This window comes from Erithacus rubecula (genome assembly GCF_903797595.1).
Source record: "Erithacus rubecula genome assembly, chromosome: 1".
Classification (NCBI taxonomy): domain Eukaryota; kingdom Metazoa; phylum Chordata; class Aves; order Passeriformes; family Muscicapidae; genus Erithacus; species Erithacus rubecula.
In genome coordinates, this window is record NC_136658.1 from 101,785,085 (window position 1) to 101,810,009 (window position 24,925).

Below are 24,925 nucleotides of genomic sequence, written 5' to 3' on the forward strand. Positions count from 1 at the left end.
CTTGCAAGATTAACTTTTACTGTCCCTGTACCAGTGTATTTTTTTCTGGATGCTTATGTGTAGTTTACCATTATAGTTTGCTGTAAAACTTTGCTCACACTTCCAGAAAAATCTTGGACTTTAGAAAGTATTAGGTCTGGCTCTCTAGCTGTTGCAGAAATACCAGAGTTCCTAATCCCAAAGTGAAAACTTTGTGAATTTGAAATTTTTTTGAAATTTGTTGAGGTAAGCCTATATCTCTCATTGACGAATGCTGGGATATTTTTGTTCAGAGTTTGACAGGTGGAAAGGATGGAGGCATTCACTGTACAGATGTCACCAATGCCAGTAGAACGATGTTGTTCAACATTCATTCCTTGGAATGGGATCCTGAACTCTGCCAGTAAGCTAACTTTTTCAGTAATGCTATTATTTAAATAGTTTCTACTCATTTAAAGGTAAGAATCTCTTATCTAAACTAAGATCAGCAGGTACTGTTCTATTCACTGTTGACATTAATAACTTAGATTTATTGTTCTCCAGGTGTCCAATTTACAACAGTCTGGAATTAACTAAAAGTAGCAAAATCTTTCTGTAGGTGGAGGCCTGGATCATGGAAACAATTTAGCTCAGTTGATTAAAGCATGTTGTTTATAATGCCCAGATTGTGGTTTCAATCCCTGTATAGGCCATTCACTTAAGCTCCTTGTGGATCTTCCAACTCAGAATATTGTGATTCAATATTTTCTTTATTACTTAATCAAATGTGTACAGCAGCTGGAATGATAGCATCTTTATTTGAAATGTGAATTTACTAGCACATGTATTATTAAGATATTGTTGGAAGGAGCATGAATTTCTATGTAAAAGAGTTGGATATGTCCTCAAAGATTGAAATATATGCAGTTTTACCCCAAAATTTAATGTCCACTATAACAACAGAAAAAACACATAGCTATGGATTAAACCCTAAACATAGAAGTTCCTTTTATGGTTATTTTTTTTATAGCTTAAGCTTATTTAAGAAAATAAATGTGAAATGTTTTCTGATTTAGCACTGATTTTAACATATGCATTTTTTTTGTTGTGTTCAGGTTCTTTGATATTCCTATGGAAATACTTCCAACTGTACGAAGCTCCTCTGAGATTTATGGTGTGATGGTATGTTTTCCAGTATTTGTGTGAAATTTATCTTCTAAAAATATAACTGTAGCCATTTGGATTTGACAGATTCCTTAGATTAGGACTAATGGTTTTTTCTAGACCAGTATTGTGTAGTTTGTGATTAGTATGCTGTTATCTACTGCTATATAATATTATAGGAAGTTGAGTATTTGATTACTTTAATGCAGCATCAATTCTTCTGGCACAATGGCATTTAATTAGTGAACTTCAAGATTGGATAAACTGGATGTTGTGATTTTACATTCTTTTTCCATGTAATTTGAGCTATTGTTAAATAAGAATACCTTTATTTTGTAGTGAAGACAAGTTACAAGATAGATTTTTCTTTTTTTAAATAGATGTCTAACTTTCGTGAAATGTAAATATTTTTGCTAATTGTTAATGAAAATGCCACTAGAAGTCATTGCTGACGTTTATTAATGTGAAGGCTGGATAAGAGTGACTTGTATTAAGCTGAACGAGCAAGATAAATGGAAAAAGATACTGACTGACCACCAGAACAGAATTGCTCATCACTTTAAATGTGAACTTCTGCTTCTCTTCCCCTTTCTTTCCATTTTTTTTTACTTTTTCTTCCTTTTGATGGCTGTAGAAAATCTGTCCTAGCTGGGTGAGTAGAGACTTCCATTAGGCTGACCACCTATGTCTTACCCATTCTGCTCAGATGTTGTGCATTTTCATTGGTGTAAGGATTAGAAAAAGTGCACTTTCTAGAACAATAAATTTGCTGTGTGTTTCCAAATCTGATATAATACAACTAGAGTTCTTGCCAAAAGCATTTCTAAAATGTGATCTCAATGTATGTGTTTGTCTTAATTTCCATGCTGTTGAACATTTATTATCATAGTGAGCTAAAAAATACAGTTACTGGCTAATAAATGTTAGCTATAGCATTTTGTAAATGAGAAAAACTGTCTCTTCTGTCTAAAAATATTAATTCTATGGGAGCTAAACCTCAGATTCATATAGAGCTTTTTAGTGCATTTATAAACACAGTTATCTTAAATCCGGTTAATTAAAATGAGAACTAAAGAAGAGGAAATTCAGATTGGAAATACACTTGCATGACTTTACTGAAAATGCATTTTCACAATTGCACCATAAAAACAATTTAAAGAAACAAGTAGAAATTGTCAGGGAATACTTTAATTCAATCAAATTTTCAAGATAGCCTCACTAAGCTTGCACATGACACTGAGCTGGGCAGAAGTGTTGATCTGCTGGAGGGCAGGAAGGGTCTGTGAACTGATCTGGGCAGGCTGGAGTGATGGGCAGAGACCAGTTCTGTGAGGTTCAACAAGGCCAAAGGCAGAACTGCAGGCTGAGGGAAGAGTGGCTGGAAAGGTGATTTGGGAAAAAGGACCTGGGGGTGCTGGTCAGCAGCAGCTGAACATAAGCCAGGTGTGCCCAGGGGGCCAGGAAGGCCAGTGGCACCTGGCCTGGAGCAGCAATAGAGTGGCAGCAGGACCAGGGCAGGGATTGTCCCCTGTGCTCGGCCCTGGTGAGGCCACACCTCAAATCCTGTGCCCAGTTTTGGGCACCTCACTACAAGAGAGGCATTGGGGGGCTGGAGTGAGTCCAGAGAAGGGCAGTGGAGCTGGGGAAGGGTCTGGAGCACAAGTGATGAGGAGCAGCTGGGGGAGCTCCTACAAATCTTACACACTCTTACACACTCTCCATAACTGCCTGAAAGGAGGTTGTAGCCTGGTGGGGGTCAGCCTCTTCTCCTAGGTAACAAGTGATAAAACAAGAGCCTTCACAGCTTGTCAGATATTGGAACAGGCTGCCCAGAGAAGTGGTGGAGTCATCATCCCTGGAGGTACTTAAAAGATGTATAAATGAGGCACTTAGGGATGTGGGTTAGTGGTGGACTTGGCAGTGCTTGGTTAGCAGTTGGACATAATCTAAGAGTTCTTTTCCATTTTAAATTATTTTAGGATCCTGTAAGAGGAATGCAACTGAAAAACTCTGGTAGTTTTCTTTGGAAGAAAGCCTATAGGAGACTTAAAACACTGTATCTTGAAATCAGGCACCTGCCTTTGCTTAGGGTGTCACCACAGCCGTGTTATTTTCCCTAATCACGTCACCATTTTGCACTTTTGCATTTTACACTTGGCATTTACTGCACAGATTACACTGAACTGCATTTTCTGTATAGTATTATTTCAAAAAGTTTATGCTAGGAACTACTGAAATCACATAAAGTATATTTGTAAAACTTCCTGCTCTCCATAGTGGTTTAGACATGAGCTGCATTAAGCTGAAACGAAGTGTGCGCCTGAACTGTACCATGTTGCTTACATGACTCTTCTTTGTCTTCCTTTGGGCATTAGAAGTTTAGCTTCTTTTTCATTGCTTTCAATTCTATTGCTTTCAATTTCAATGGAAAACTAACACAGTTTTTCTTTCTCTTTTTGTAAAACAGGAATCTGGAGCTTTGACAGGTGTACCAATTTCTGGGGTAAGTCCTACTTCAACTTAGATTCTGGCATGACAGCCTGGAATTGCCTAAACATAGTTTCACAGGAAAAAGCTTTAAAGATGAGTTAATCCAGCTATGAATTAATTTTTTTGCTTTTGAAGATGAATCACTATTTGACTTTTTATTATTATTATTAGGGTGCAGCTGAGGAAATACAAATGAAAGCTTTAATGTGTAGTGCTGTTGGAAACTTGGTATCTCTAAGTAAATGAGTAACATTACAAAATGGAAGTAAGCTCTGCTTCATATGTATAAAAGAAGTATATACATAATCCAGAAATGCTTGGCAAATTCTTAGCTTTTTCCAGTTACATTTATAAAGATAGTAATTTTTAATTTTTATTTCTTTTAATTGCTCACCATAAGTAGCACAATATATTTCATTTTCCGTTCTTATAGATGGAAGAGTAATAAAAAGCATAGCTTTTCTCTGTAGGTTTTTCCTTGCTTTCAATTACCCATGTGCTACTAATAGATCAGAGTTATAGTCAAGTATGTAATTCATGTGAGGACATTTGCTAAAGGAAAAAATCTCTGACTTTCAGTGCTTGGGTGACCAGTCTGCTGCTCTTGTTGGACAGATGTGTTTTCAAGATGGGCAAGCAAAAAACACGTAAGTTATTAGGAAAGTAATAAGATAAACACACTGCTCTGTTTTGAATTTAGTATTATGTTCCATTTCAAGCAATTGCCAAATTCTTTTGTAGTTAACGTGTAAGTACACATAATCTTTTTACCTTTTGAGTGTATTGACCCACAAAGTAAACCATGTGTTGACCCTTTCATAAAGTAATGAAGATACTAAAGTTACAGTTGCAGTTTCATTTAAATGGTGAAATGACTTACTGTTCCATTTACAACCAGGTGTTTAACTAAACATATAGGGATGTTCACAATATGGGAGTTTCACAGGTGTTAATTACTTATTAGTCTTTTTTTAATTAATTTCTGTTATTGGTTTACAATTTCTTTTTTCCAAATATAACTGAAGCCTATCTCATTACTAGTTTAAGCTATTCATTTTGGGGGTTTTAAAAAGGTAAGGAATCTTTTTCTTGAGAATAACTTCTTAGAGTAAGTTGGAGTGGTTTGTAGTGTTTTGTACTCCTTATATTAAACTATGTTCTCGTATGCATGTGTATGCACACACATATATGATTTGGTCTGCAAATGGGAAACATGCCATTTTTTTGAAATTTTTGAATGGGACAGGAACAAAGTTTCTTAAAATTTCCCCTTTAATATTGTGAAATATTTATTTTTTAAAGTCGCTCTCATAACTTAAATTGAAGTAGGTAAACACTGCCACCAAAGAGGAATTTTCACTTAGTTTTCAGCCATATCTCTCCTTCATCAAGTGTTAGACAAAAAATAGTGACAGAGAAAGAGAGAGAGAGAGTCCTAGGTTTTCCAGCTTCAGGCTGCCTTAAAATCAACTTTTTGAGGATAGTTTTGTCATCAGTTAATGGTAGCAAAATCTTCAAGGGTCAAAAAGTGGTGTTTTGATCCTTCACAGGGAACTCATGGATTGCAGTAACAGGTTATTCTTTAAATATTCTGGTTTTAACTCTGCTTTGCTTTCATGCTAGGTATGGAACAGGTTGTTTCTTGCTGTGCAACACAGGTCAGAAGGTCAGTTGCATTTTTGAGTTGTTTGCCTTTTTGTTTTTCACGATCTATTTAAATTCTGAAACACAACTGTATGTTAGCCATTCTTGGACTTACGAACAACAATTGTATTGCCAGACATAAGGAAAAGCACATACTGAAATCTGAAAGAATAAAAGTAGCAAATTTTCAAGATGTTTCTCTGAGACTCCATTTCCTACCTCCTTAAGTTTCCAAACAGAACTTTTGTTAACAAGTTTCTTGCTTGGCCCATGTATATGTATCTTGTTGTCACTCAGACAGGATTAAGTGTTGTGTTGTGTTATTTAACTGTGCTTTTTTCCTTGGCTGCTTTATTTCTTCCCTTCATTTTCTCTCATTATTTCTTTGTAGTTGTAGGTGAGTAAATAGCACAAAACTGTGGCCTCTTTCTCATTTGCATCTCCTTCTAAAGACTCACAGTTATTTTCTGTAAGGAGAATGGGAAGATCTGCAGCAGCTTGTGGAAACAAGAATTAACACCAGCAATCTGAATGTTCTGTCTTAGGTGTTTATTTTAGAGTGACTGATAGTTTACTTTGCTTAAACTTTGTATATTTCATTTGAAGGTTTGGTCCCTTGTTTATTATAGTTTGAATGTTTTTATTTGAGCATTTTTTGCCTCTATTCACGCTTTACCTTTTCTTCCCTCTTTCCCCATTTAGTCTGTGTTTTCTGAGCATGGCCTTCTAACCACAATAGCTTACAAAATGGGCAGAGACAAACCTCCTTTTTATGCACTAGAGGTAAGTTCAGTAGTTTCTTGCTTTTTGTAATGATACATGTTCTTACTTCTGTTATCTGGTATTTTTATGGTATCTTTAGCTGTGCGGAAATGAAAGTAACTCTGTTCTGCTTGTGTGCCCAAAGGCTTCTGTGTGGTTTTGGTTATCCCTGGCTCCAATCTATATCATGTAATCTAATAAAAATATTTCTTCATTGCATCATTTATACTTTCAGAACTAGATGGCTAAAACATTTTTTCTGTTCCTCAGTCTCTCAAATCTTTAATAAATACTATAAGTAAAAAAACCATAATTTTTTTAATACTTATTTAGATATTAAAAAAGGGAGGAAAGTACTAATGTTTCAGTTATTGCCTCATAACAAAAGGTGTAGCTAAATGTTTTTATTTTGTTCTAATGGATTTTGCTTCTAACTTTTAAGAATCCAAATTCTGTAAAAAATTGTATTTATGCTTAAACTTCAGGATTCATTGTTCTGAAGCACAGATCAACTGAGCACCTATTTGGCACCAAAGCTTTGTTTAGAGCAACAAAATTATTATTCTTCCATCTGTGCTGCTTAATGTGCTAAGTATTGTAATATAACAATTTTTCTGAAAACACATATACTGAATGCTGATATTCAGCTTTTTTAGACAGTGTTTTCCATGTGAGAAAGACAACACAGGATTTTCTTCACTGTGAGAATAGTTTGTGGTTTATGGTACTTTATTAGGATGTGGGAGGCTGCATTTATTTCCTTTTGCTTCTCTGAGGAAAGTGAATCTTGCATTTTCCATGACCTAGCAAACACTAGGATTTTTATTTTGTGCGGATGTGTGAGAGGTTTGTTTCATTTTTATTTAACCAGTGTCCTTAAAGCAAGAACTGAAACTGGCTTGAAAGTGATTTGAATTCCTCCTTGCTGAAACACCTGCACTTTGCTTCTTCTTCACCTCCAAGTCTTTAATGATATTGTCTGAAAGCATGGCTTCAACAGAAACTGTTAAGTGTGCTTTGTCCTATGTCCATGTTAGAATCACCTACATTCTGCTGGTTGAGACACTGCAAGAGGCAGAAAATGTGGATTCAGCCTTTTCTTTGAATCAAACTGGTATCTTGCAATTGTAATAGCCAGCTGCTTAGAAAACACTCCTGCCCCTTCTAACAGTGGCTTTGAATGAAAATATAGTGCTGCTACTGTTTTACTTGAAGCTTAGTCTACTGGACTTGGCCTTGGGGTGAAATGGGAGCCATGCCATCCATCTGTGATATGATGAAGCTATTCAGGGCCATTTGCTGAGGCAACAGAGTAATTTTGATGGCAAATGCACAAGTGTCTAAATTTTCTGTCTTTCTGGATGTTTGTATTTAGACTAGACATAATAAGTCTTAATTTTTTAAATCAAAACATAAAAATATTAAATGTGTTAGGAAGTCTGAGGCTACTGAACCTCATAACTGTATATTCAGAAGATATAAATTAGAAAAATTATATCTTCTTAGGAAGATATATATATCTGCTTCAGAAATGTCATTGTAACTTCTCCTCATGGAAAAAAAGCATACAATATGCACCTTTCTACCTGGAGTCTGTGTATCAGGCTGCCCTTTTACATGGCAGTCTGCAAATGCCAAGAAACTTCGTGGTTTCATTGTGAGCATGTTTGGGAGTGCTTCAAGCCCTGACTGTAAGCCTGCAGGTGGAGGCCTCAGCGACCTCTCCTCCCCACTCTTTTTAAAAGCAGTACAAAGCTACCAGTTGTTGTCTCCTAATGGAGTGACTGTTTCCTTCAGGGATCTGTTGCAATAGCTGGAGCTGTTGTTCGTTGGCTGAGGGACAATCTGGGTATTGCTAAGTCTTCACAGGAAGTTGGTGAGTATGGATTGTTTAGTTTTTTTAATTTTCCAATGTCACGATGTCTCTTATCAGTGAATGAAAGTTCAAAATATTTAAGTAAAGAAAAGCTGGAAGGTGCATTTATTTTGCTGTGTTTAAAAACATGAAAAATTAACTTGGCATCCATGAGCTTGCTATTGTTGATACATATATTCCATAGAGCCTGTCAACACAGCTTTGGAAAAGTTTTGTCAGCTTTGCCCTGTTGCAATCTCTACTTTATAGTAGTTTCCTTGATAAGCAGACATTCAGGAAAATATATACTTACAGAGTATCTCCTGGTTTTATACAGTGTTTAACTTTTCAGAGCCAAGAGTATTTTAAGTCAGTATTACAGAAACCAGCATATATTTGATATTCTTGTCATAAACATGAGAAGCTGAGACCCTGCAAGTGCAAATATTTATATAGAAGTCTTCCTGTCCATCAAGTTCATGATCTCAGTTTTTAAAGTTGTACCTTTAAGGAGATGTGGAGGAGGGCAATCTGATTGGGCTGAGAATGCAGTAATCAGCATTTGTGTAGCTGATGTTTTCTAGTTCAGATGAACTGAAACAATCTGGTTTGTAACATAAAAACTAAGAACATATCAAAATTTAGAAAATAAAAGTCAGAAGCATTCAAAGACAAAAGTTTGAAAGTGACTGATTTAATGAGATTTAGGATTGAAAATAAATTCATTCCATATTTTTAATAAGTTGATCTTATCCAAAGGTGGGAAAATTTAGAATTAAAATTTTATGTAGAACTTCAAACATTTAGCATAAACTTTGAGCATCAGTCTGCTTTTCTGAAAGAAAGCTTAGAAGATCATACAGAAGAATATAAACTGCTATCACATCAATTAGCCATTTGTTGAGACTACAGTACCTCTTGGCAAGTTTGTCAAGACCTTTGGAAGGTTTGAGTTTTGGGACCTTTAACCTTGTCAATGTTGTTAAAGTCACGTAGGGATTCATCATCTCTTCCTGTTTCACTGAACTTGTCCTTCCTTCTCCCTTCACCCCTTTTTTAAAGCAGAGTCTATATGAAGGAATCATTTTAGAAAGACTTTTTGAAGATGTTTTTCTACTTCTTTCCAACTGCTATGTTTTTCTGATCAATGCAAACAAAAGAAATTTGCAAAACCAGGACAAAAATGCTCCTTTCTTATAGGAAAGAGCTGTTAGTTAGCATTATCTCTTTTGTCATTCTAAATGTCTTAATATAATTTTTTAAATTATGAATATGTTGGTATCGAGGAGTTCATATATCCAGTTATTCTCATATCAAGAAACTTCAAATTTCCTTCTTGCTGGCCTTGTGATTAAATGCATAAGCTGACAATTTGGAGTTCTAAATCCATTTGAAATTAATGGGAATTTAGTTCTTAATTCCCTTTGGTCTTGATCCAGTTTCACTTGCTTGCCTTGACTTAAATGAAAGTAAAGTGTGACCTTTTGGACTGCTTTGAAGGTTGCATTCTTTACCCACATGATAGATAACATTTGAAAACCTTTCAAAATCTAGGTCAGAATATTGAGTACACAGTTTTGGGTTTCAGTTTTGATTTTTCATTTTGTGTTTTAAATTTGCCACAACTCCCTATGCTCTATCATCTGTTCACATGATTGCAAAAGGAAAACTAGTTAACAAGGAGCAGAGTGCCAGCATTAGTTGTATTTCTTAGTTGTATACATGGCTGGATTATGCTTGTAGATACCTAAGATATCCTGAATATTTTTCTTATTTAAATGATAACACTTTTTAGTGCTGTATTTAAGTGTTGGTACAGTTGTGAAAAGCTAAGTAAGTGTTTTGTGTGTACATTAGAAGAACTGGCTGCAGAGGTGGGAACTTCTTATGGCTGCTACTTTGTGCCAGCATTTTCAGGACTGTATGCACCATACTGGGAACCCAGTGCAAGGGGGTAAGGATCTGACTGAATGCTGCATTTGCAGGGGGATTTAATAATTATAAAAATACCATTCCTTCCAGGTATGTGAAATTGTCCTTTTTGTTGCCTTGATGTGTCTGGATACATCATTCTCTGTGGAATTTTCATGGGCTACTGTGTTTCTGTTTTATATTTAACCTGATCAAAACAGCAACTGCCCCTGGGAGGAGAGGAAGGATTAGCTAGCCCAGCTATTTATCCTCTTCTCCTCTCTTTTTCCCCCCTCCTCAAAAAGAAAAAAAAAAAAAAATTAAAAAAACAAAAAAGTATGGGAGAGCAGGGCAGGCAAAACAATTTCTAGTTTTGAAAGGGTTGTTATCTCAGTAAAGTTAAAGAAGAGGTCTGCATTCCTGTGAACTGTCATGCAACAAAGTAGTAAAGGATGAATTTTGTTCTGATTAGTGTTTTTGAGTTCAGTTTCAGGCTATGCAATTCCTTCCCACTTTTCCTCCTTCCCCTTGTATACAGCTTTCTTTCAAGGCTATTGAAAATTCTTCTCTACTCCTGTTTTCCTGTCCCTTTCCTGATAGTTCCTGGTAATAGTTCAAGCAATAGGTTTTCATTTGTCTTTTCTGCTGTTGTGGGCTTGCCTACTCTTGTTGGAATCACAACATGCCATGGCAGTCATGGAAGCATAACAAATATAATTATAAATTAACTTTCCTAGAGTGGGAAAAGAAGTCTTAAAATCTAACTTGTTCCCAAGGTTTCAAGCAGTTGCATCTTTAGAATTCAGATGCTTCTTGTATGTTCCTTTTTCTTTAAGTAAAAAGAAAAATCTCTGAGTGAGATGTTTTTACAGTCTTTCATATCACAGTGCTTATCTTTTAAATGGGTAAAAACTGATCTTTGAAATGCTAACAATGAAAAATATCCTTTAATATCTTTGAACTTGCATGTATCCAGCAGTACTGCTGTGTAGTACCACAGTGTTTCTCAGTGGATGAAACAGAATAAAAAATGGTTATTTGCTATGCCATTCAGAGTATATTGGTAGAATTCAGCTTACTGATAGTTAAATGTAGCATAATTCCCATAATCAAAAATCTCTTTGAACATACAGAAGCAACTAATGATCCGACTAGATCTGAAAACTATTTCAAACATTTAGAGAACAGCATTGACCCTTACAGCTTTTCCTTAAGAACTGAAAGCATTAGAGAGTTTTTTAAGATTTTAGTGATAATTTATATAATTTTTAAGGAAAAATCAACCTCAATCATACTTTTTTTTTTTTTTTTTTCCCTTAAGGACAGGCTAGAATTGGTGGGTGTGTTTGTGTGTGTGTACGGATGATTTATGGCAACTGCACTGATTGGACCCTGAAAGCACCTTGTCAGGGAAATGAGAGAGTTTAGATTAAAGAAAACCAAGCTTTTTAACATTAAAAAGTAGTCTTCATACAATGGAACTGAATGAAATTTGAATTAGAAGACCTAGGTGTGAAATATAGGTTTATGTCTGATAAAGAGGAGTGTCCTAATTGTTTTTTTCTCTCTTCAACAGTATCATTTGTGGCCTTACTCAGTTTACAAATAAGAATCACATTGCCTTTGCTGCACTAGAAGCAGTCTGCTTTCAAACACGAGAGGTAAAGGCAAATTGGGTCCTAAATTAATTGTAAATTAGTGTGATAACAGGAACTGCAGCTCTTCAGGAAAAGAGGAGATTTAAAAGATTTAATGAAGATAGTCATATGCTTTATATTGCATTTGGATGCTATTCTTGTCTTTACTTGTTGCTAATGTTGAAAAATTGCTCCTGTGGACTTAGTTAAAATTGAGTGTTATTTTTTGGAGTGGTAATGCTATTTCTTATCAGCATGTAAAATAAGGTGAAAGTATTTTGGGACTATTTTGAGGGGCAGAGCATAGAATGTTTAAAAGGGCAGGGCTAGTGACATAACTACAAAGTTTCAGTAGTGTAGGAAACTAGACTTTATGGTCTGCTGTGATATGATGAGAGATGTCTTATGTTGCTTTTGGTAAACAAGAACTAAAAGGAGTTAAAGCAAGATAGCAGCAAACATACCAAGGGAAGTCTGGCTTTACTTCCTGCCTGTTCCATCCTTCACTGCCTCAGCTGTCATTCAGTAACAGCCAACCAAAATTGTCACAGAGGAAATTAATCTCCCAGCCAAATTAAAGGAGTTGATATAAGCATGGACATTGGATCTTTATATCACTATCTACTCCTCCCTCTGTTTGCAGTCCCTGGGTTCTGTGCAAATACAGAAGGAAATTAAATCCCTAGACCTTGCAGGATAACAGTCAAATCTTAATTTGATTACATGAATTAAAGTGCTGTTATTTAAACATAGTAATTTTTAAATTAGCATCCTGCTCAAGCCTTGTAAGATGAGGGAAGCAGTGTGCTGTTTCTGTAGGTACATAGAATAAAGTACTCATTGAAAAAGATTGACAGAAATTTCACCCAGGCTTCTGCTTTTCAAGCTGTGCTGACAGTCTCTGAGTCCTCAGAAGGTTGTGAAGGAAATTGGAAGTGGCATTCTAATTTTCTAATTCTTGTACTAGAAGTCAGGGTAAAGTTACAGGCAACTGAACTGATTTGTTGTCTGCTTCTCTTTCCTTGTCCATCCTCCCATCCATTCCCTCTCATGTGACAGCTCAGTGAACTTTCCAGCAGAAAATTATCCCTTTTTTTGCTGGGCTATTTTTCTGCTGGATTAATGACCTCAGCTGCCTCACAGAGGCATTCAGCAAATGTCAGAATGCAAGGCAGGGCATGTGGCTGGGAGAAGGAGAGAGGGGAATAAAGCTGTCAGACTGAGTGAGGGTGAAGTTCACTGTTTGAAGAGATCTAACACTTCCCCATACTTCAGTCACTCTGATTTTATCACAATGACAGGAGTGCCTGATCAGGCACTGGACACTCTTAAATTAACAGATTAAGTCCTAGCAACACAGGTAAAATATATTAATGTTTTCTAAAGATACAATCATTAGCCTTGTGAAAAACAAAGTTCTTTCAATTCCAATGAAAATGAAAGTCTTCAGAAAACCCTCAAATGTCATCTTCATTGGAGTTCTTGCCTGTTTGTGACACTCATGCCCTCTGAGTACCTTGTTATCCAAAAAGCTTCTTCCTTTTGCAGACCGTTTCTACATTTTTTCTTCCAGAAGGCATTTTGGAAAAAACAAGCAATTTTTCAGTTCTAAGAGCTGTAAAATGCTGCCATTAGGAAAAATTTGCATGCTTGGATCCTTGCTCTTCATCCAACCTCAGTACAATAGAGATAGCAGCATCATGACTATGATTTGTTTTGTTCCTTCATCCCTTCCTGGCTTCTAGCATTCTTTTCATTATTTTAATCTCTGCTGAGTGCGTGCAGATCCAACATACTCTTACACAGTGATAAACAAACCTAGAGCCCTCAGTGGTGCTGAAGTTCTGAATGATAAAAAAAGCAGATAATATCAGTGTAAAATTATGTATGTGATGTATGTAATATAGTACTGCCAGCAGACTTTGTGCAAGAATCCAAGTTTTCAATTTATTTCAAGTGAACAGTGCAGGCCAATAGGCAGATGCTGCCACCATGAAAACTGGCCTTACTTTTCTTACCTTCTAATTTTTAACCTGTATTTAACCTGGGCAGGTCCTTTAGTTCCTTTAAAGATTTTTCTGGTAAGGAACCTTGCTGGCTTGCTTCCTGAAAACTGTGAGAATCTTTTGGATGGTTCATCTCCACATAGTTTTCAATGTCTTGCAAATCTACAGGGTTTTTTTGTTTTTTTTTAAATTGCATGTTGACTTTTCCTGGTGAATATTGTATTACTGGGTACTTTGTGAGCTACAGAACAGGGCAGAATGCACTGTAGTTTTGGTCTCTTTTTGTTGTCTGTGTCACTTTGTCATTTAAAGCTGAGAAAAAAGCCTGTTTTTAATTAAATACACAGAAAAATTTCAGAAAGTCATTCTGTACTTGTTAATGCCTAACTTGTCAACAAAAATTATGCACTAGCCTTACAAAATATAAATGAGACATTTAACTGACTACTTTTAGAAAACCTTAAAAAAATCCACTATTTTGTATTTAATGGTGCTTGTGGTGTTGTCATCAGCTAAGGTTTGAGGCAAGTCTTATGTTTTTAGGAAACCCTTTAAAGCATATTGGGAGGTATCAGTGAATTAAATACTCCATCTTAGTTAATTATCCCTTGCAAACACTTCAACACATTTCAGCTAGAGAATGTGCCCAAAAAAAAGAAAGATAATTTTACAAAAAGTTACACTAGCAGTTTATTTCTTCTTTCTGTTTTGTTTGATATAAAATTCTCAGTTTTCAGCAAGTAATTGAAAATATTTGAAGAGTCTGTTCTTTCAAAACATTTTAACATTCCTCAGTTCTTATTGAAGAGTCTTCCAGATTGCCAAATGCTTTAATTATTCAATTCTTTAATCCATCAAATTAGAGAAAGTATCTAGACAAAGAATGATCAACTGAAGGACTACCTTTATTATTGCTGCTTCCTTTGTTAGCTTTGATAAATGTTCTCATCAGCTTTTCTTAAAATTCTTCTCAGGCCACATAAGCAGCAAATAGGCTACATCTAGAGGACCTAAGGAAAATGGTGTCCTACACTATGATTTCTGTAATGAAGAGAATGCATGTGCTATATATTAAACCAAACTGTGCTGTCATTAAGTCTGTTTTGCCTTTTTATTTATAGGGGACAGTAATAATCTACTTAACCCTCTGCAGCAAATGCTGTAGTGTCAGTGGTTTACACTAGGAGGGTATCAGAGCATTTCTGTCCAATTAAATTGTAACATGTATTACTCTTAAGATTCTAGATGCCATGAACAAGGACTGTGGGATTCCACTAAATCAGTTACAAGTAGATGGAGGAATGACCAATAACAAAATCCTTATGCAACTCCAAGCAGACATTCTCTGTATTCCAGTAGGTAAGATTAATTTACAGCTGCTGCTTTCTTTTTGATGCTGAAAACAGCATTTGTTTGTAATGGCTGTTGAGAGCAAATTGGGTAGCTTGCTTTGTTATTGTACCTTGGTAGATATATCAATCTTTAGTTCTGATGTCATCAAGGTGACTTCCATTAAAAATCATTGTGATCTTGTCTGTGTTTTGCTTCAGTAAAGCCATCAATGCCTGAAACAACAGCTTTAGGAGCTGCTATGGCAGCAGGAGCTGCAGAAGGTGTTGAAGTTTGGAGTCTGAATCCTGGAGATTTGACAACAGTAACATGTGAACGATTTGAACCACAGATCAACCCAGAGGGTAAAACCTTTTCATGTTATTTGAGTTGCAAACTTATTTTTTCCACAGATGTTGACAGGACTGGTTTTGGGTACTCTTCTTTTGGTTTTAAAAAGCCTACATTAATTATTGCTCTTTAGCTAGCTATCTTTCTCATCAGTTCTTAAGTGCTTATAGAGATGGAAAGTATGTACTTGACATAATTAATCCCTGTGCAAGATAAATGCTTTTTTGTATTTTCAATTATTTCTTAATTTTTTGGTACATAATTTTATCTTACCATTTTGATTATAATTACTTCTAAAATCCTTACTTCAAGACAGCATTTGAAGGGTTTCTACATAAATATCAATTGCTTAATTTTGTTGTACTTGTAAATCTTTTCATTGGTGAACATGAAGAAAATTTGTTTTATTTCTTCTTATTATACATAACTATGGTGTTTGGGGTGGAGTTTTTTTGTGTTCAAAAAAGTAATTTATATTTCTTTCTTTGTGCAAAGAAGTGATACTGTACAAAAGAGTGAAAAACTCATATTGCTGTATCTGGTTCTTAAATACTTGTGGTTGTATTCCTATGTATTGAGAGGCTTTTCTGTTTTCTGATTTCTTAATTTCAGAAAGTGAATATCGCTATGCCAGATGGAAGAAAGCTGTGATGAAGTCTATGGGATGGGAGAAATCTGAAGCTCATACAAATGGTAATCCAGAAATTAATGCAGGTCAGGTAGTAAGTAGCCAGTTAGCCTAGGTAGCTCATCTTGCTTTGTTGACCTTTTCTGTTCATACCATATCTGGATTTTTATAGTGATTTAAAGATCATTACTTAAATCCTCTGTGGAGACAAAGCAGGAAAATATATAGCTGGGTCTTCCTTCTGAAAGGAGGGCACAAGCAGTATCTTGTAGAACAGCTGCACGTTTTGCATAATGGCTCTGATGTACAAAGGAAAAAATCTCACCTGTAAGACGAGATACAGCACAGTTCTAAGAGCACAGGGACTTTGTAAACTTTCTTATACCATAACCTCATGCTGCAAAGAAGAAAAGTTCCATCCTGTGGTTTTGCTTGCTGTATCTTGCCTTCATTCTGTGTTGGAAGGAGGGATTGATATCCACATCAAAATCTATTTGACCCATAGGGATAAGAGCAAGGAGTTATCGTGAAGTCAAGAATTACACAGACCTGTTGTTCACATACAAAAAATATGAAAACACATTTGAGGGACTGAATAAGATCTTTCTTCTGAAGTAGAGGACTTTCTCATTTTGTCACATTTGAATTAAATTAAACCTGCAGTCTTCTGTGACCTATAATTTGAATTTTTATTTTTGTACTATATTGGGATTAGTTTTTAGTCCTGAGTAATAATATAACACATAATTTATAGGCTATATCTTCATTTAATTTCCATTTTATTGGAAAAACTATTAAAATTAAAAGTATTAAGTAAAGAATCCTTAAAAATTTAAACTCAGCCCACAATCCAAAATTCACAGTTGGAGCCCTCAAGCTGCATGGTGGTCACTTTCTCCTTGAAAGATAAAGTTTTTCTTTTGCCATCCTATATGTTGCTTTAAATATTTTATTTAACACTGTGGTTTACAAACAATTCTGTAAGGGCTGTTGGGAAGGGAAACAGATAACCTAACATGAGCAATATGATTTCTTTCAATATAGACCTTTATAATTTAGTGCCCTTGCATCTAACTTGATGCTTTTCTTACTAGGATAAAAAATTCTGCATTGCAACAAACAAATCTGGGGTTTTTTTCTTCAATTTGTGAAGAGATATGTTTATCAAAACTTACTTTAGTGATTTTCTGGTTTAATACCTGGGGGGAAAATGTTATTTTCCTTAGTTCTTCGATATTTTAGGGGTAGGTTAAGATTGGAGAATACTAGAAATGGGCTCAACCTAGATAGTGCTGACCGTGGAATTTGGACTTGAACTCTTACAGAGAGAACCTGATTTGAATTATTATGGGGTTTATGCATAATATTTTTTTAGTTCTTCTGCAAATGTCGCTACACTTATTACTTTTTGCTTTTCATATATATTTAACACATATGCTGCAATTTAAATATATATTTCTCTTTTGATTTGCCTGACTGGAAACACCGTCCCCTGGATGCCATCAGGTGACATTAGTATCTTCTATAGTCTGCCTATGGTTTTTTTTGTTATGGCTAGCATGGTAATGTTAATCGGATCAAAGTACGTCTCAGGTTAGTTGTCATTTGAATGAGATCACTTTAAAAACTGTCTGCACTATTTTAAGTTTTTGGGGTTTTTTGTATTCCATCTGTCTGTCTCTAGCAAAAATGACTGATGCTTTTTGTTGTTCATGCACACAAACGTTTGAGGGTGTGAATCAGGCACAATGTACCTAAGGGAGCCAAGGGGATGCCATCTCAACTCCATCCTCATGTGCCATTTAATTTGTAGTCGTTGGATGCACATGAAACCTCGGAATCTCCTTCCCTTTGTCTGTCTGTGCAGACTGCACACAGGTTATAAAAGGGATACAGATTGGAGCAGTCTAGCAGACTTATGCATTGCCTGCTTTACAGTGTGCATGGCAGATAGGTTCCATCCTTTATCCTGTATTTCTTCTTGCATTGTTTTTAATTAATTTGAGGATCTTGTTTAAGTTAAGTGAAAATTTCTTCTGTCCCTGAAAGGCTTCATGCACCTGTTTTAATTTTTCTGGAGCCCTTGAAACTATTCTATTTTCAAAAGTCTTTGTTTACTAAATCTATAAAATATTCTTCTTGTACTTTGCTCTTGATGGAAAAGTGAATTAATTTATTCTAAAAAGAAGACATCCTAGAAGGCTTAGCTGCAAAACTGGGAAGGGGCTGTGTGCATATGCAATGAAGATGCATCTTCAATCTGTTAATATACAATTTATTTTAAGAGAAAACTGTTAATATAGATGAAAGTGTTAGTTAACTTATGCCAGAAGTAAGACATTTCATAAAGACATTCTCACGGTAAGAAGAGGAAGCTTATTTGATTATGTCATTTATTCTTTGTCACAGAATCTCATTCCAGAGAAAGTATTTTACAGTATAAGCATTGTTGCAGCTTAGTAAGCTGATTGGGGGTTGTTTAGTTTTCTTTTTTGTTTTGGTTTTGGAAGGATAGGCAGGAGGTGTTAATTAAATGGACAAACAGCATGCTCCCGTGGTGATGTGTTTGTATTTTGTTTCTACTCATTCAGCCTGAATTAACTATTCAATTGTAATTTTCATTGCATGGAAGAGATCGTTGCAGCTTGTAGGAGAACTAAAATCAAACTAAAGAAGTGCTAGGCAAAAATCAAAATGAACAAATGGATTGGCAGTGATTTACTAACTCTGGAATGTATCTGTGAGTGAGAAATATCTATATTATGAAGAATAAAATAAAACCAGCTGTGAATAAGTGGGTAAATTTTTAACAAGCTGAACAAAGTAGCATGACCATAAATTCTGGGTCAGGTGCTTCACCACATTGAGAGTACCTAAAATAAGATGGAAAATCAATGATAAATGAGCCAATAAGCAACTTAAATTCTGGGATTGCTTTTTAAAAACAACTAATCAGTAACTTGCATATTAAACTTGCACTACTGGAACTCACAAGCAAATATTTCTTTTTCTCCTGTCTTTAAGCTTGTCAGTGCCTTTCTGACCCACAGTTGAGGAACATAGTCATCTCAACTCACTGTGGCCTTTAGAACCCATTTTTTACCTTATTTTCAGATAACAGTAACTATCAATATGTTTGCTATTACTATGTGTATATAGTTGTTACATATACCAGTATAATTATTTTATATATTAATATATTGCATTACTATTTACATGGTAATCATGGGAAGAGGAGAAGTTGTAAGAAATTCCTGCTCTTTATTTTAAAATTATGAGGTCTCAAAAGGAACAGCAAGAGTGATGTTACCTACAGGTTGTAGTTTTGCCCAGCTGTGCATTAGTGTAGAACATGAGATACAGAATTTGCATTGTCAGCTGGAGCACGGCTGCCTCCCCCTTAGACACTTGCTCTGGTAAATATCCTTTTGTTTTTAAAGCTATAACTTGCTGACTAGGCTTTCCTTCTAATTCAGCACAGAAACTCCATTTAATTAATTTGGTACATTTTATCTTTTAGTGAAACATTGTAACTCCAATGCAGTCATCAGAGTAGTAGGTTTGAGGACTGAATTTAGGGAGGATTGAATTCATCCTTCATGTGCTGAAGCAGCAGTAAGTCTCACATAGCAGCAGTGCTGATATTGAACACGTCTCTCTAGGGCAGGGCCATGATTTTGCAGCTACTGAAATGTGAAGGAAAAATCTGCTGTGCCAGAATAGAGAACACTAGCATAGCAAAAGCCTATTTACAGAACTGCTAAGCTGCCTTTTCATGTGCCACCTGATGACTGAACAATACTCTATTTAATTATATTATTTCATAATTTCATCAAAATCAGGCCAATTACTTGTAGCTAATTTTATGATCTTCATTCTTCTCTCCTGGAGAGAAATGGATAGTATTATTTCATTATCAAAGCAAGCTTTATATAACAGTTGGAGTTCTTATGGTAAGATTTTTTTTCACACTCATCTTGGAAATAGACATCAGAGACATTTCAATGTATTCCATAGCTGTATGAATGAGACATCAGTGCTGACAGCAAAACTATATTCTCCCTGCATAAATACCCTGTGGGGTTTTTTTTACGATTCTATTTTTCCTTTTTTAGTTTCTTGTGTTGTGATTGGTACTGCCAAATTTCACACTAATTTATATATTCTGCAAGATAGTTGCAATAATATTTTCCCAAATTTCTGAAAGTTGAGGTCATATTTAGTATAAAATAAGCTTAAATTACCTTCTTTCAATTCTTCTACTTCTTAAAAATTTACCCATCTTAATAGTGTGGTCTCTGCTCCTCTACTGTGCACATCCCACCCACTTAAGAGCTGGCTTATCTGGTGTCACAAGACTTATCTAATTTATAATTGCAATAGTTGAAAACAGAAGTTGGTTTTACTGAATTCATCTCATAGCTCAGCTGTATTATAGAGTGTTACTAATGTTTTAGAATAATTTCTGTGTTCCTAATGCACATATTTTTTATTTAAGGTAAATAAGGCTACTTAGTGGACTCACTGGATGCAGCTGATTTCTGTTTCGCTTTGTTTTGTTGTCTGAAGAGATTCCAGCACCAACGTGATTATGCTACTTTTGTGGCTCAATCTATTCATGAATCCATCTGTCACCAGTCCCTGCATAACTTCCTGGTGGTGCACTGAAAATTCAGTCTTCAGCCCTTCATTACTCTGTCCCTTTACCCAAATCAGCTGCAAATGCACTGGAAGCCTTTGTGTGGACTATCTCACATCATCCTATAAAATTTCACAAGCCCTAACTTTGTCTGAGAAAGTTTTATGAAAAAAACGTGTAATCTCTGAGGTAATGATGGCAGATGTTTAGCTGTCCTTTTCAGGAGTTTGGTACTTCATGCACACAATTCAGAAAGTTAATGATGCACTATGGAACTTTGTAAACATCTTACAATTCTTCCAGCTGTTGTGAATTACTTTTCATATGCCAATGGTTGCCAAAGATGTTTTATTGTAGTTGCCACTGGTCTGAAACACCTTCTATGGTACAAACCTTTCAAACACTAGCCCAAGATAGATTAGCATAGCACACATTGCCACTGGTTTGGCAATGAGGAGTTTGCTGCTATGGTCTGCTGAGCATTGCTAAAACATTCAGTTTTAAGGTTAAAAAGTTTGGTTTGGCTCTGGCACATGTAGTCTCTTGGCCTGTCAGAGGTATATATGACACCAAGTCCTGTAGTTGTACCTTTAAAGAGATGAGAGAAAATAGTGTTTTGATTAAGGCCACGTTTCATCTTGTGGTTTTGTACTAGATTGGAAGGACAAATTGGATGCAGCATGCTATTGACAGGACAGCTGCTTGGTCCTCAGCAACTGATAACTCTTCAGACTACTCTGTACAGTGCCCTTTTCCTGACCAATACTGCGTATATCCTGTCATCCTGCTTAAGTGACAATTTGTTAAACTTTAGAAAGTTGAAGCTAACTTAGTTTTCCTCAAAGAGGGTCCATTCCAAACTAAGTATCAGTGCTTTAGTTCTTGATTTCATTTAGTATATCTCAGGGACCAAAATCTCCCTTTCAATTTCCATGTCCATAATTTTAACTGCAAGTTGTTGCAATATATGCTGGGACAATCCAAAATTCTGTCTTGGTAGAGTAACTACTGGCACCTGAAATGGGCCACTGGAATTTACAGACAATGGTGAGGACTGAATCCCATCCACTTTGAAATCTTTTGTTTTCCACATGAAAGGAGTAAAGCAATAACTTTATCTTCAGCTTTCCTGTGTGCACCAACAGCATCTCAAATGCCAGCCTTATTGGCTAGGTCAAGGAAAAGGTGTTCTTGTGTAGTGAGGTTGGATCAGTATGGAATGGCAGCAAGGTTAAACGTGGGAACAACACAGAGAATTTCAAAGATGTGTTTAAATGCACTAGGAGTTAAAGGGAGAGGTTTTTGTGTGCATTTGCTTTTAAAGATTTTTTTGTCTTTAACAAAGTTTTTCTTTGATTAGAGGCCTAGTTTTTAAAAGGATGTTATATATGTCTGAAGCAATGAATTGCACAGAAGTTCAGGTCTGTAAAATATATTTAATATCAAATGCATATTAATTGCCTTTTTATTGTCAAGTGCAATGACTTTTGAAAATGTGACTTTTAACTTAGAAGATAGAGAAGGAACATTTTTCGTCCTGTGGTTGCATGTGTAACTTCAGCAGAGAGAAGGGATTTTGTACACAAGTGAAAATGTAACATCATCATTCAAATGCTGTCTCTCCTGTAAATACTCACACGTGAAGTGTGACAGCCAAAACTTCTGGTGTTTCCAGTTTGTATTGGAGAGATAAAGAGTGAAAAAAGAATATGATCCCATGAAAAGTTTTCATACTCCTTACCTTTACTCTGAGCTGTTTCTGATCCCACTGTACCTCGAAGAAGAGGAGTGGAGCAGCCTGTGGAGCACAGGGAGTAGGGGCAGAACACACCTCAAACTCTGGACTTTTGAATATGACCTTTGACTCTTGCCAAAACCACTGAAGTGCTGAACCTGGGAACGAATAATGCTGAAGTGTTGCCTTTGCCCATGATAAATGTGGCAGGGGGAAAGCTTGTACCTAACAAGTAGGAGAGGGAATTTTTGCTGCTTTTCTGACTTATCTTTTACTGGGAAACACAATTCTTATTAATTTTTCACTGAATAAGGATCAATATTTTATTTTCAATTGCTGTTGCAAATGTTTTTTAAGAGTTTCACATCACTGTTAACTTTCTACCAACATAGTTGAAATATATTGTAAACTGCTTGTTGGCGGGGAGGGTACAAACTGTTAAAGTTAGCTTTTTGTGAAGCTGTGATTTTTTTTTTTTTTTAATGAATTACCAGTTTATAAATTCTTAATTGAGAAATACATTAACCTGGTATTAAAGTACCATAAATGAATTGATCTAAGGTGTTGGTTTATTCTTGCACATCATCTTTCAGACACATTGCCACTAATATTTTTTCATGAGGCACGAATATAGTCTGACATATATAAAGAAGTAAAGCATCCTCTCTGAGACGTGCTTTAAGTTGCTCAGGTGGGAAATACATGCAGTTCTGCATTCTGCTTCAGTGATGCAAGGACTCAAGCACTGGATTAGAAATCACATGTCCTCAAGTCCCTCCATGTTCAGGAAAAAGCAGGAAAATACAAGTAAAAGGAGAGGAAGGAACATGGTCATAATACAGGTTTGATGCAAAGGTAAGGTGAGCCCAATACAGCAAACAGGTTTTGGTTTTATACCATAATCTGGCAATTGCTACAGATTCTAAAGCCTTTGTGAGCTGTGGGGAGAAATGTTCATGAAACAGCAAACGTTGCTGTGGGTGGTAACTGGGAGCAGAAGGTGCTTCTGTTATTTTAAGAAAGGAGCATGGGGTGTATCTGGTGGTTACATTTAAGGAGTACACCTGATGCATTCTCACTGTGTCACTTTGTGGCTTCCAGCTGCCTTCTGCACATCCAGTGCTCCATGATTGTCCAAGGATATGGCCTTCATCCACAGCCTTTACCAATCCTGAGTGTCCTATATGGAAATCAGTTGTGTGTGTCAGAAACAAAACAGACACACTGACACACACCCTGGAAAAAAGTACATTTAAATTTCACATCAGCACACAAACCTGAGGTAACACCTTATCACTCAACATCAGGCTTCTCTCTCTGCTCATGAGTCTCCAGTGTCTTTCTTTCACACAGCAGAATTGCAACCTTGCCCAAAGCTGCCCTGCACAAGGGCATACTCAAATTTCATGACTGATCAAGCTGGAATATTAAGAGATTAGTATTTTATTAATTCAATCAGTTTCAGAAGCTTATAAATATTTTTTTTCAGTAAAAGCTAATATAATGTCTGTTCCTGTAACTCTGCAGTATAAGCAAGCTTCTTAATATCCACATCACCATCCAAGTTCTAATCTTTCCATCTAAGTAGCCCTAGATCTGTATCAGCTATTGGAATGCTGCCCCATTATGAGCTGTAGCTGGGCCCAGTATGATTGCTGTATGCAAACACATATGTGTTTTTGTAATAACTATATATATTATATATAAGTTGCTGGGATTTATGGAGGTAGTACTGATCAATCTGCCCTGAGGAATCTGTACAGCTGGAGAAATGGGCTGAGAGGGGCCTGAGGGAAGAGCCAAGTCCCACCCCAGGAGGGGCAAACCCCTGCACTGGGACAGGCCAGGGACCAGCCCCCTGGGCAGCAGCTCTGCAGGACAGGTCCAGGGTGCTGGGGACACAAGTTGAACAAAGGCAGCAAACAGCACCTGGGGCTGGGTCAGGCAGAGTGGCAGCAGCAGGGCAGGGCAGGGCAGGTGATCCTTCACTCAGCCCTGCTCCCAGAGAAGCTGTGGATGTCCCACCCCCAGAAATGTTCAATACCAGGTTGGATGGGGCTTTGAGCGTGGTCTAGTGGAAAATGTCCCTGCCCAAGGCACAGCAGTTGGAACTGCATCATCTTTAAGATCCCTACCAGCCCAAAGCATTCCATGATTCTGTGATATCTGGAGTGTTTCACTTTGCTCTGGGATTGCCAGGATGAGAGGGATACAGAACAACAGAGGCAGACCTGTGACAGGATGGAGAGTTAGAGCATTTGTCATGGGTGAGAAGTTGAGACACCTGGGCATAATCAACTTGGAGAGAGCTCAGATATAAATTCCTGACACAAGGACTAAAAGCCAGACCCTTCTCAGAGGTGCCCAGAGACAGAACAAAAGACAAAGGACACAAGTGAGCACAGGAAACCTCATTCAAACAAAACATTTTACTCTGAGGGTGCTCACACAAGGAAGCAGGCTGCTCAGAAAGGTGGGATCTTCATCCAAGATACTGAAACCCTGATGGGACACTGCCCTGAGCACAGGGCTGGCCCAGACAGAGGTGCCCTCCTGCCCTGCTCCATCTGTGGGGATGGTTACATCAGCCACAGCTCAATCCCAGCACAGGCTGGGGAAAGTCCATGCTGGTTTATTTGGACAAAACCAGTTCACTTTGTACAAAACAGCTGTCACCCACTGTTGTATTTCAACATTCTTCAGCTGGCAGTCTTACTGTGTTACTCTGTGCACGTATTTGCTTTGGAAGAGTCAGCCTGACTGTGTGGGCTGGTTGTCTTGCTTGGTTTAGTCCTGTGAGACATTCTCTTAAGCAG

The 24,925-nt window shown here is 36.6% G+C and overlaps 1 protein-coding gene across 6 annotated transcripts in view; it reads left to right on the forward strand.

The window, feature by feature from the left end:
* The window catches only part of GK (glycerol kinase), a 33,314-nt gene extending 10,650 nt beyond the window's left edge, over window positions 1-22,664 (forward strand). For 2 of the 6 annotated variants that reach the window (XM_079315102.1, XM_079315107.1), the window contains 15 exons: window positions 273-382; window positions 1,074-1,140; window positions 1,757-1,774; window positions 3,590-3,625; window positions 4,192-4,259; window positions 5,236-5,278; window positions 5,959-6,039; window positions 7,816-7,894; window positions 9,731-9,827; window positions 11,361-11,445; window positions 14,666-14,786; window positions 14,978-15,121; window positions 15,720-15,800; window positions 17,242-17,328; window positions 20,234-22,664. In XM_079315102.1, coding sequence (XP_079171228.1) covers window positions 273-382; window positions 1,074-1,140; window positions 1,757-1,774; window positions 3,590-3,625; window positions 4,192-4,259; window positions 5,236-5,278; window positions 5,959-6,039; window positions 7,816-7,894; window positions 9,731-9,827; window positions 11,361-11,445; window positions 14,666-14,786; window positions 14,978-15,121; window positions 15,720-15,800; window positions 17,242-17,328; window positions 20,234-20,241 — 1,125 coding nt within the window. In that variant the 3' untranslated portion in view covers window positions 20,242-22,664. The remainder of the gene's footprint in view (window positions 1-272; window positions 383-1,073; window positions 1,141-1,756; window positions 1,775-3,589; window positions 3,626-4,191; window positions 4,260-5,235; window positions 5,279-5,958; window positions 6,040-7,815; window positions 7,895-9,730; window positions 9,828-11,360; window positions 11,446-14,665; window positions 14,787-14,977; window positions 15,122-15,719; window positions 15,801-17,241; window positions 17,329-20,233) is intronic. The other 4 variants (XM_079315103.1, XM_079315105.1, XM_079315104.1 and 1 more) reach the window with 4 other exon arrangements.
* Window positions 22,665-24,925: the final 2,261 nt, after the last annotated feature.